Raw genomic sequence first — 13,228 nt, forward strand, 5'->3', positions numbered from 1 at the left:
TGACGTAGAGTCAACATCTATGACCCAGTGTATATAATTGCTTAACAAGGCATATTAACGTAGAGTTAACAGCTATGGCCCAGTGTATATAAGGGCTTAACAAGGCATATTGACGTAGAGTTAACAGCTTTGACATAGTGTATATAAGGGCTTGACAAGGCATATTGACGTAGAGTTAACATCTATGACCCAGTGTATATAATTGCTTAACAAGGCATATTAACGTAGAGTTAACAGCTATGTCCCAATGTATATAAGGGTTTAACAAGGCACATTAACGTAGAGTTAACAGCTATGAGCCAGTGTATATAAGGGCTTAACAAGGCATTTTAACGTAGAGTTAACATCTATGACCCAGTGTATATAAGGGCGTAACAGGGCATATTAACGTAGAGATAACAGCTATGACCCAGTGTACATAAGGTCTTACAAGGCATATTAATGTAGAGTTAACAGCTTTCACCCAGTGTATATAAGGGCTTAACAAGGCGTATTAACGTAGTGTTGACATCTATGACCCAGTGTATATAAGGGCTTAACAAGGCATATAAACGTAGAGTTAACAGCTATGACCCAGTGTATATAATTGCTTAACAAGGCATATAAACGTAGAGTCAACATCTATGACCCAGTGTATATCAGGGCTTAACAAGGTATATTGACGTAGAGTTAACAGCTATGACCCAGTGTACATAAGGTCTTACAAGGCATGTTGACGTAGAGTTAACAGCTATGACCCAGTGTATATAAAGGCTTAACAAGGCATATTGACGAAAAGTTAACAGCTTTGACCCAGTGTATATGAAGGCTTAACAAGGCATATTAACGTAGAGTTGACAGCTATGACCCAGTGTACATAAGGACTTAACAAGGCATATTGACGTAGAGTTAACAGCTATGACCCAGTGTATATAAGGGCTTGACAAGGCATATTGACGTAGAGTTAACAGCTATGACCCAGTGTATATAAGGACTTAACAAGGCATATTCACATAGAGTTAACAGCTATGACCCAGTGTATATAAGGACTTAACAAGGCATATTAACGTAGAGTTAACAGCTATGACCCAGTGTACATAAGGACTTACAAGGCATATTGACGTAGAGTTAACAGCTGTGACCCAGTGTATATCAGGACTTAACAAGGCATATTCACGTAGAGTTAACAGCTATGACCCAGTGTATATAAGGGCTTAACAAGGCATATTAACGTAGAGTTAACAGCTATGACCCAGTGTACATAAGGGCTTACAAGGCATATTGACGTAGAGTTAACAGCTATGACCCAGTGTATATAAGGGCTTGACAAGGCATATTAACGTAGAGTTAACAGCTATGACCCAGTGTATATAAGGGCTTAAAAGGCATATAAACGTAGAGTCAACATCTATGACCCAGTGTATATAAGGGCTTAACAAGGCATATTAACGTAGAGTTAACAGCTTTGACCCAGTGTACATAAGGGCTTAACAAGGCATATTAACGTAGAGTTAACATCTATGACCCAGTGTATATAAGGGCTTAACAAGGCATATTCACGTAGAGTTAAAAGCTTTGACCCAGTGTACATAAGGGCTTAACAAGGCATATTGACGTAGAGTTAACAGCTATGACCCAGTGTATATAAGGGCTTTCAAGGCATATTAACGTAGAGTTAACAGGTATGACCCAGTGTACATAAGGTCTTACAAGGCATATTAACGTAGAGTTAACAGCTATGACCCAGTGTACATAAGGACTTAGCAAGGCATATTAACGTAGAGTTAACAGCTATGACCCAGTGTATATAAGGGCTTTACAAGGCATATTAACGTAGAGTTAACAGCTATGACCCAGTGTATATAAGGGCTTAACAAGGCATGTTGACGTAGAGTTAACAGCTATGACCCAGTGTACATAAGGGCTTACAAGGCATATTAACGTAGAGTTAACAGCTATGACCCAGTGTATATAAAGTCTTTACAAGGCAAGTTGGCGTAGAGTTAACAGTTTGACCCAGTGTACATAAGGGCTTAACAAGGCATATTAACGTAGAGTTAACAGCTATGACCCAGTGTATATAAGGGCTTAACAAGGCATATTAACGTAGAGTTAACATCTATGACCCAGTGTATATAAGGGCTTAACAAGGCATATTAACGTAGAGTTAACAGCTATGACCCAGTGTACATAAGGTCTTACAAGCCATATTAACGTACTGTTAATATCTATGACCCAGTGTATATAAGGGCTAAACAAGGCATATTAACGTAGAGTTAACAGCTTTGACATAGTGTATATAAGGGCTTAACAAGGCATATTGACGTAGAGTTAACATCTATGACCCAGTGTATATAATTGCTTAACAAGGCATATTAACGTAGAGGTAACAGCTATGGCCCAGTGTATATAAGGGCTTAACAAGGCATATTGACGTAGAGTTAACAGCTTTGACATAGTGTATATAAGGGCTTGACAAGGCATATTGACGTAGAGTTAACATCTATGACCCAGTGTATATAATTGCTTAACAAGGCATATTAACGTAGAGTTAACAGCTATGTCCCAATGTATATAAGGGTTTAACAAGGCACATTAACGTAGAGTTAACAGCTATGAGCCAGTGTATATAAGGGCTTAACAAGGCATTTTAACGTAGAGTTAACATCTATGACCCAGTGTATATAAGGGCGTAACAGGGCATATTAACGTAGAGATAACAGCTATGACCCAGTGTACATAAGGTCTTACAAGGCATATTAATGTAGAGTTAACAGCTTTCACCCAGTGTATATAAGGGCTTAACAAGGCGTATTAACGTAGTGTTGACATCTATGACCCAGTGTATATAAGGGCTTAACAAGGCATATAAACGTAGAGTTAACAGCTATGACCCAGTGTATATAATTGCTTAACAAGGCATATAAACGTAGAGTCAACATCTATGACCCAGTGTATATCAGGGCTTAACAAGGTATATTGACGTAGAGTTAACAGCTATGACCCAGTGTACATAAGGTCTTACAAGGCATATTGACGTAGAGTTAACAGCTATGACCCAGTGTATATAAAGGCTTAACAAGGCATATTGACGAAAAGTTAACAGCTTTGACCCAGTGTATATAAAGGCTTAACAAGGCATATTAACGTAGAGTTGACAGCTATGACCCAGTGTACATAAGGACTTAACAAGGCATATTGACGTAGAGTTAACAGCTATGACCCAGTGTATATAAGGGCTTGACAAGGCATATTGACGTAGAGTTAACAGCTATGACCCAGTGTATATAAGGACTTAACAAGGCATATTCACGTAGAGTTAACAGCTATGACCCAGTGTATATAAGGACTTAACAAGGCATATTAACGTAGAGTTAACAGCTATGACCCAGTGTACATAAGGACTTACAAGGCATATTGACGTAGAGTTAACAGCTGTGACCCAGTGTATATAAGGACTTAACAAGGCATATTCACGTAGAGTTAACAGCTATGACCCAGTGTATATAAGGGCTTAACAAGGCATATTAACGTAGAGTTAACAGCTATGACCCAGTGTACATAAGGGCTTACAAGGCATATTGACGTAGAGTTAACAGCTATGACCCAGTGTATATAAGGGCTTGACAAGGCATATTAACGTAGAGTTAACAGCTATGACCCAGTGTATATAAGGGCTTAAAAGGCATATAAACGTAGAGTCAACATCTATGACCCAGTGTATATAAGGGCTTAACAAGGCATATTAACGTAGAGTTAACAGCTTTGACCCAGTGTACATAAGGGCTTAACAAGGCATATTAACGTAGAGTTGACATCTATGACCCAGTGTATATAAGGGCTTAACAAGGCATATTCACGTAGAGTTAAAAGCTTTGACCCAGTGTACATAAGGGCTTAACAAGGCATATTGACGTAGAGTTAACAGCTATGACCCAGTGTATATAAGGGCTTTCAAGGCATATTAACGTAGAGTTAACAGGTATGACCCACTGTACATAAGGTCTTACAAGGCATATTAACGTAGAGTTAACAGCTATGACCCAGTGTACATAAGGACTTAGCAAGGCATATTAACGTAGAGTTAACAGCTATGACCCAGTGTATATAAGGGCTTAACAAGGCATATTAACGTAGAGTTAACAGCTTTGACCCAGTGTACATAAGGGCTTAACAAGGCATATTGACGTAGAGTTAACACCTATGACCCAGTGTATATAAGGGCTTAACAAGGCATATTAACGTAAAGTTAGCAGCTTTGACCCAGTGTACATAAGGGCTTACAAGGCATATTAATATGGAGTTGGCAGGCATAACCCAGTGTACATGCGAGCTTACAAGGCATATTAACGTTGTGATAGCAGGCATAACCCAGTGTATATAAGGACTTACAAAGCATGCAAAAGTTGGGCTAGCAAGTAAATCCGACACAGCATATTCATCTGCAGTCAGCAGTCAAGACCCGGTGTATATAAGAGCTTACATGTCTGCTTGTCTGTTTGAGAACAAAGTAACACCAAACATCAAGATCAGCCAGTGTGTCTAGATCATTGACCACTCTGTATATTGAACCTCCACCCAGCTTGACAGCTGTTGCTCCAGTCTTTTTAGTTTTATGCCTGGCATTATTTGTATTAGTACTTCTCACGTGTTTAACGCTGATGTTGTGAGTGTACTGCCTGTAAAATTCGAGTTTCAACTCTGCTGTGATCGCACTAATTCATCTCTGTATCTCTACATATTTGAGTGAACTTACTGATTCAGTTAGGAACTGGACATCAGAAGTATAGTTGTCATGAAAATGATGAAATAAATCACCAGGTTATTACTATTGGGTGATACCATGACAAGCGCTGTCCATAGATAGAAACCCATGGTTTACCTTCATTTATTTTTGTAGTACACAATAATCATGACATGAAATTAACAGGCGACTAACTACGACCATTTGAATAGGCGGACGACTTATGGCTACTGAACATACAAAGTCATGTACTATATACTGGTTATATCGCCACCGTTTGTGGAGGAGAAATTTAATCCATGGCGCAATATAACCACATAAGACAGTTAGAGACCCTTTGGAAAAGAAAAGAAAACAAGTCTTTTTATGCGTCGCAGTTGCACAGCGCATGTACACTCGCACATAAATACAACATACATGATGTCTATGGTGGACTCTGTCTCGGTATGTACTTCACACCTAGACCCTAGATGCCGAGATCTTCACCTAAAACAAATTGCCTTATATGTACAACAATGTTGACGCATGACATCACTATCGTTGACCTATTTCTTACAAAATGGCGGCTTCATAGACAAGGGGGCATATTATTTGCGAGGACTCAGTGACCGTGTGTACATAAATATGAGATATAAGTAATCAGAGTCAGGCACCTAATCGCCAGCTCACAAAGTCAGCCACCTAGTCTACTCAGCTACAGCGACGTGGGTATCGTACTAGAATTTGTACTTTACCAACATGGCGTAATCCCAAATATGATATATAGTCTGGTTCATAATTATTGAGAATTTTTCTTCTTACTTTGAGCTATCCTAACACCTCAACTGATTCACTGACACTTCAAACTAAGTAATGGTATAAGGGAGGTAACTCATCTTGGCCTACTGAGTATAGTACAATTAGAGTTACCTCCCCTGAATTTGTAGCAGACGTCATTTTCATCAGCACTGCCAACAATGTCTGCTGAAGATAAAAGAAGGTTGATTTTTGAGTTGTGTAATCAAGGAATTGATGATGTAAATACATTGGCAGAGAGAACAGGAATTCCTCTTTCTACTGTGTATAGGATTAGGAAGAATTTTAAAGAGGGAAAGGATTTGGGGCACCAGAAAGGAGCAGGGAGACCCAGAAAATTGGACTTCTCAGATCGCGTCCGGCTGGGAATTTTAGCGTCTAAAAAGCAAAGGGCAAGCATCTCAAACATCAGGTATGAAATGATAGAAAGGGGATCAACAGTTGTATCAAAATCTACAGTTAGAAGAAATTTGATTGATCTTGGATGGGAGAAAAAGACTGGAATTCCTTCTCCTCTCATGAAACAAGAACATAAAGACAGGCGTGTTGAGTGGTGTTTGGCACATGAAAACTTTGCCTGGGAAAATGTGATTTTTACTGATGAAAGCTCAATATGGGTATATCCCAATAATGTGAAAATATGGACAAAGTCTGCGTCAGCACCGTTGTATCGACGACCTAAATACAGCCCACAGTTTCATGTATGGGGAGGGATATCCTTATTAGGAACGACCCCGCTGTGTGTGTTTGAGGGAAATCTGACAAGTCAACGCTACACTAACATATTAGATAATTTTCTCCTTCCAAGTGCACATGTGTTTTATGGAAATGACTGGATTTTGCAGCAAGATAATTATCCTAAACACACCGAAAAACATGCCAAGCAGTGGATTCAGGGGGAAAATGTGACTGCATTACCATTTCCTGCATATAGCCCTGACTTAAATCCCATTGAGAACATCTAGGGGATGATGAAGGAATGTGTGAATCAAAAGGGGTTGACAAAAATTGAAGACCTGAAGAGAGAAGTGGTCCGATACTGGGACAGCATAACTCACGAGACACTAACCTCTCTGATAGGAGGTATGCCTACCCGTCTTAGACTGTGCCGTGAAGCTCAAGGAGACTTGATAAAATATTAAATTGTTACCTACACAACATGAAAAGGTCAGTTCACTTTCACAATACATTCAATTTTATCTGATTTGTTCTCGTTTAATAATATGAAATGCTTTAGCTATTCTCAATAATTTTGAACCATACTGTATGTTACATTTGACCACTTTCTAACTGGCATTGTGCAATTCTTTTGAGTTGCATTGCATTCCAAATCATTGCATTGTATCTATGTTTAACTTCCTGTCTTGCTACGATGCTCTTTCTATACATATTCTAAAGTTACTAAGCCATGACGAGCAATGAATGGATGTCGTAACATTTCAGAACATGACATGCAGTGTAAAATCGGAATTTGCCATTGTTTACATTTGAAAAAAGCACAGCGTTTGTTTTCAAATCAATTAGCTTTCGTTTTATTGAAAGAGTTGGTATTGGTGACAAAGACCAGTTGTAGTTTAATTCTAAAACGTAACGGGAGTCGAGGTCCTGTAGAATTTATCTTCCCTTCATAGGTGCGCTGTTCCAGACGGTCCAGACTTAAAATGACGACACATGTGTATGCGCGATGTGTGCCTTACGTGTTACTATTACCAGGGATAATCTACAACTATATAGTTTGTCCCTGCTATTACATTTAGAGACAGTTGACAACTGTAGCTTTCACCTTCGCTGGTAACGTTCACTCCTGTGCATTGACCGTATATCTATTCCCTCTCACGATGATACATCAAGTGTTATATCCTGAAACATATATTCCATGATTCTGTGATACACCTGGGATAGTCATGACTGCTTACATTGCAAGAATGGCGATATGGCAGTTCGAAGCGAGCAGCTGGAATCAGCTGATCGTTTTCAGGTCATGTTTTGCAATCGGTAATTTAAGTCTGGCACTAGATGTCTCAGTATCACACATTTAAAACTGCATCATTGTATATGTACTCAAATCGCTTTAGTATTACGGCCGATATGGGTGTATTCATGTAATTCACTACGGCGTGAAGCTGATGTGCATGAAATGTGAAACGCTGAAAGTTTTCTTATGTAAATTTCATGGGTGGTACAAGATGGGATTGAGTTTTTTGACAACACAAATATTTAGCAGGTACAGAGAGAAGTGAGAAACAATGGACAAGTAGTTGTAAAGTAACAGTAACGGACGAATTATGTCAATAATCGCCTACATGTACCCAATTTTCAAATGCGATAAACATGAACATAACTAAAATCAACTTTTTTATGTCTGTAACGGTTTGTGATGCATGAAATATAAAATCAATGTATGGATAAATAATGCACAAAAACACTGCAAAATTCTACAATGACTGCGTTTTAATTATCCTGAATTACGGGTATAAATTAAAATGTTTTGATTTTATTAAGTTTTAATAGAAGGAAATAATATTGAAATACTAATTTATTTAATATACTATTTCAGATACAGAAGAAGTAAAACCACCATTAGGTTAAGTACTCATTCAAGGGCACTTTCCAAATTCTATTTGTCATTACACAACTAAACAATACATATATTCATATTGATAACATATTTCAGTCTCTAGCATATTAAATGACACGGTTAAGTGTTGTCAGCATCAAATGGTTTACATTTTCCTGCAGTGTCTACATAATAAAGTCAATATCTTTTCGCACACAATGGTTAAAGAATTACCGTTGGAAATAACTCAAGGGTTGATAACATATACAAAGCATTTTCATAGATGCCACGACTTGCTAGTTCAACTAGCACTTCCTCGGGTTCTGTCATAGGAAATGCCGTGACAATATAACCGATTTTTCATGGCGTTTTCAGTCTTTATTTATATCATGTAAAGTCGCACTGCACTTGGGAATCAAACAAAACATGCTTTTCTCAAGTAAAAATCAAAGCAAAACGTGTCAGTTAATGGCTTTTTGTCGTCACCGATAGGCATTTTTTCAAATGAAGGTGGCCAGGGCAACGTGTAAACGTGGTTCTGTCTGTACATGTAGCAAGTTGTCGCAGCGCACATTGAGTCGAGAACTAGATCACAAGCAAGAAGTTGGACCATGGCTTATAAATCATTTCACAAGGAGAGTTATTTGCAGAAAGTGACTTTTCAGGCTTTTTCAGAATGTGACTTTCGAATTTCAAGCAGAAACGTGATTTTGTAAATACTACCCAAGATAGCGGAAAGCACACTTCGGCGTTCGTGTAAGTGTATTTCCGAAAACATCTGGGTTCATCGGCAACGGCAGTAGTGATTTCATGAAAACCTGATCTGCGATTTTTTAAATCAAATACACCTGGTAATTATCCTGTTTTGACATTTCGCAAAAACAGCAAGTAATGCTGCGATAAAAGAGCTATATTTACGATGAAGCCTGTTTTGAAAGGTAATTTTAATCACTTTGTCTGAGATAATAGTGAATGGTATCACAAAACAGGAAATTACCCACAAAATTCAAAACTGTGATATTTACGACGAAGCCTGGTTTGAAAGGTAAATTTAATCCCTTTGTCTGAGATAATAGTGAAAGGTATCACAAAACAGGAAATTACCCACAAAATTCAAAACTGTGTAATATGTTTGTGTGCTTGATATATTTAGAATTTTTGTGGAATTTAAACTGAGGATTGAAGTGGAACGACATATATGTTCCTGTGGCATCCAGGGGGCTAAACTGAGGTGGGAATGTCTGCCAACACGTAGGACAACATACAGTAAAACCAGCATACACTAAATATGGGTATCTTTTTTTCACACTAAACTGAGATGTGGAAAAGAATCTATACTAAACGCAACAGGTTCAGAAAACCAGTTAGTTTTTCAAGGTTATACTTAGGGGTATTAGCTCAATTTAAGTACCTCAATGTCCTTGGTTGACAGAGTGATCGCAACTATTTACACCCAAAGGCTTTGAGGTCTACCAAGATCCACGTATGACCTATTTTGAAAGTAAACTTTTATATTTTTTAAACAAATAAATTAGGAATTAAGCCATACAAACAGTCGGTGAATTACACCAAGTTAAGAAGTGTCCGATATGCTAATATATAATTGTCCATGTCATGCCACAGGTAACGTGAACTGTATCAGAAAAACTAAAACAAAACTAGAGAGCAAACATGGGACGATTGGAAATATTTCCATATCGAGTTGTTGATCAGTCCAAGTAGTCGAGCGCCAAACGTTGTCGTGCTCCTAACCTAACACGTCACAATGACGTCATAGCTGGCAGGTCTGCTTCGTGGCGTCGCCAGTAAAAGCATTTCTCAACTAGCAGAGAGATGTGTCGCTCGTGTTAGGACGTGCGTTATTGGTGGGTAAGTTCTCAGCTTATGATTTTAAACTGATTTGTGGAATTAGATGAAATAGTGTAAATGTATATTGTATGACTGCTGTGAAGCAGCATGAATGGTGTAGGAACCAAGTGTTTGCTTCACACAATGTTTACACCCAGACCTGTGTTTAGCCTGTCACCGACGGGGGACGATGGAGGGTCGGGGAAAACATAACAACGCAGCGTTTCACCTGATAGACTCGTTTTATTTAATCAGATTATGTACTCTTTCCTACCGTTACCCTTGACCTGGTGGGATTTACATCCGACATCTGTCCACTCAAATATTTCATTTCAAATGTAATGTACAGTGTTTTTTTTTTACTCGGGGCTGCTGCATTACATTGACCTACAACCCCGCTGTAGCACACGGCCAAACGTATCCTCGTGCATTTTTGCACCAATTAAAACAACAATTCGATGGAAAGTAGATTATGGAAGTCCTATTGGGCTGTATTTTCGTTATTTCTAACATTGAAACAGACGAAGCATGTCCGACAACCGACATTTCGACCTTTACCACCCTTGTCGTTTATCAAAGCACACTGTTTCCATTGACAAGTACAGTTGTGTCAGCTGCAGTGTCCGCCTCGGTAAGCAGTTGTTTGACAATTGCTCTGTGTGCCACTATTACTCGGTATTCTGCTATTTTGTGAGAGTTTCACAGAGTTTGACACAAATTACAACTGTGTTGCACAAACATCGAGTCAGGTTGCCCTGTTGTCCTTCACACTGTTTGGTAAACATTAGCGTTAATGCGCTTCACTTTAGAATTTACAGAGTTGCCTAAAATTGCAGGTACAGTTAACAGAGAGAGTAGGGTTAGGACATCTAGGAAAGGCAATTTTTAATATTCCAGCCACGGTTACTGAATTCAAACTAAAACGGTTGTCATTCCATAAAGAGGAATTATGAGTAAGTAAAAGTGCTGAAGTAATTGTTTGTTTATCTATTAACACACAATGTGAACATAATATATGCTTATATATGAAGTCCCCGTATTTGCATCGCTAACCTAACCTAGCTCTGAGGGTGAACTGATTGTTTTGTTGTCACTGTTTAAGTGCATATTTAACACAAAACAACCCAAAAAAGTCAGACATCTATACAATTCAAACATTTCAGCAAATAGGATCCCAACTGTTATCAAACAGTCGATGCGCAATGGACAGCTTATTAAATTTACTAAATGAAGCTGTGAAAATATACGTAGGAAATGAATTATCCATCAAATTAAACCATCTGTTATAACAGATGTATTTGGACATAATATTGAAAGGCAAAACATATCAGGGAAGGCAAAAACAGATCAGCAGTAGAAATGCTTATGTGCTTTGTATAGTGTTCTGAACACCATATTCCCTGTTTCAGTCTCCACGACTGACACGAGTGAGAATCTGACACCCACCAAGACGGTTCCACCGGCGCCAGTGACGACACAAGACTCTGATACACACGGTAGGTTGGAAAACCCAGCAGCAACAGTTGTACTGGCACTATCATCGTGTCAAAGTTCAACAAACATCAACACTTTCAAGTGACAAAATAATGCTACAACATCTGACTCTAACTGAAAGTTATGTATTAAACACGCCATCGTTAATTCCAGAAACCACATGTTGACATTCCCGTCATGTTGAATTGTTTAAATGATGTAGCAATGTCCAAGTCACGTATTAACATGATGTAAACATTGTAGATGTGTGACAAAGATGTCAGGTGTAGACAGTTTACTTTGTGTTACAGCGACTCCATCAGCAGCAGCAAGCCGCGACCTCTACGACGCCAGCAGGCGCGGTGACCTGAGGACAGTGAAGCGGATTCTGGCCGAGGGTGACGTGGACATCAACTATAGAGGACAGTACAGCAAGACACCAGTGATGGAGGCAGCATACTATAGACACAGGGATGTGGTGGAGTTCCTGGTGGGTAGAGGCGCTGATGTGTCACTGGTGGACAGTGACGGTGACAACTTCCTTCACTGGGCCTGTAGAGGTGGAGACCTGGAGACGGTGAAGCTGATACTGTCCATGAACGTGGTGGACATCAACAGTAGAGGACAGTACAGCATGACACCGGTGATGATGGCAGCACGGTATGGACACGGGGACGTGTTGAAGTTCCTGGTGGATAGAGGCGCTGATGTGTCACTGGTGGACAAGTGGGGTAACAACTTCCTTCACTGGGCCTGTTATAGAGGAGACCTGGAGACGGTGATACTGTCCATGAACGTGGTGGACATCAACAGTAGAGGAGATTACAGCAAGACACCGGTGATGGAGGCAGCACGGGAGGGACACAGGGACGTGGTGGAGTTCCTGGTGGGTAGAGGGGCTGATGTGTCACTGGTGGACAGACGCGGTGACAACTTCCTTCACTATGCCTGTATTGGTGGCGACCTGGAGACGGTGAAGCTGATATTGGACCTGAACCTGGTGGACATCAACGACAGGAACAACGACGGGAAGACAGCGGCCGACGTAGCGAGAGGCAGACATCAGCGAGTGGTGGATCTCCTGGTGTCACGTGGTGCACACTGAGTCAGTGTCGGTGTGGACGGAGACGGAGCACATGTCGTTACTGACGCGGTGTGGTGTGTGCCGTTCACGTAGTCGTGGGTCACGATTCAGGTGGCTTCCTTTTTTTTTTCTTTTTGAGTCTAAATAAACGTTGTTGAATGAATTGTCAGACATTTTGTCATGTTTTGTCTATGGAACCTCGCATGATCAGGTAGGAAAATTGTAAACTGAGTATAAACATAAACGGTGAGTGATTGTACATAAATGTCGCCCGTCTTAACGTAATTCTGTGTTAATTTTAATAATTCTGTTCAGAGAATATCGGGAATCGTGAAACAGACAACAACAATTTGTTTGTTTATATGTCGCTGCACCCTGTGACCTAAGACTGAGCCGAGGTTCACCCAGCTGACTTGGCGCCATTTGTACAGTGACAGTGACGTCACACTGCTGGTGACGTCACAAACATACAGAGGTGCTGGGTCGTCTTCTCAGCCGGCTGCCTCACAACACAAGCAGTGTTACTCAAATACCAGGTCGTCGCTTCTGCTTAACCACCTGGATGCCACAGGGACATATATGGCCTTCCTCACTTTGAAGTCCAATAAAATTCTAAATATACTACGCATATATAACAGGGTTAGAATTAAACTTAAAATGGCCACTAGCCCTCCGGGCTAGTAACCTTCAACTGTCACTAGCCCGGACACAAAACCAGCAGTCCAGAGGAATGAAAGTTAGTCACTGA

At 39.9% G+C, this 13,228-nt stretch overlaps 1 protein-coding gene across 1 annotated transcript in view; it reads left to right on the forward strand.

Annotated features, from left to right (window-relative positions):
* The window catches only part of LOC137259936 (uncharacterized), a 142,731-nt gene extending 130,088 nt beyond the window's left edge, over positions 1 to 12,643 (forward strand). Inside the window, exons 2-3 of the mRNA XM_067797589.1 lie at positions 11,333 to 11,419; positions 11,708 to 12,643. Coding sequence (XP_067653690.1) covers positions 11,333 to 11,419; positions 11,708 to 12,501 — 881 coding nt within the window. The 3' untranslated portion in view covers positions 12,502 to 12,643. The remainder of the gene's footprint in view (positions 1 to 11,332; positions 11,420 to 11,707) is intronic.
* The last annotated feature ends 585 nt before the right edge of the window (positions 12,644 to 13,228 follow it).

The sequence above is a fragment of the Haliotis asinina genome, chromosome 13 (assembly GCF_037392515.1).
Source record: "Haliotis asinina isolate JCU_RB_2024 chromosome 13, JCU_Hal_asi_v2, whole genome shotgun sequence".
Classification (NCBI taxonomy): domain Eukaryota; kingdom Metazoa; phylum Mollusca; class Gastropoda; order Lepetellida; family Haliotidae; genus Haliotis; species Haliotis asinina.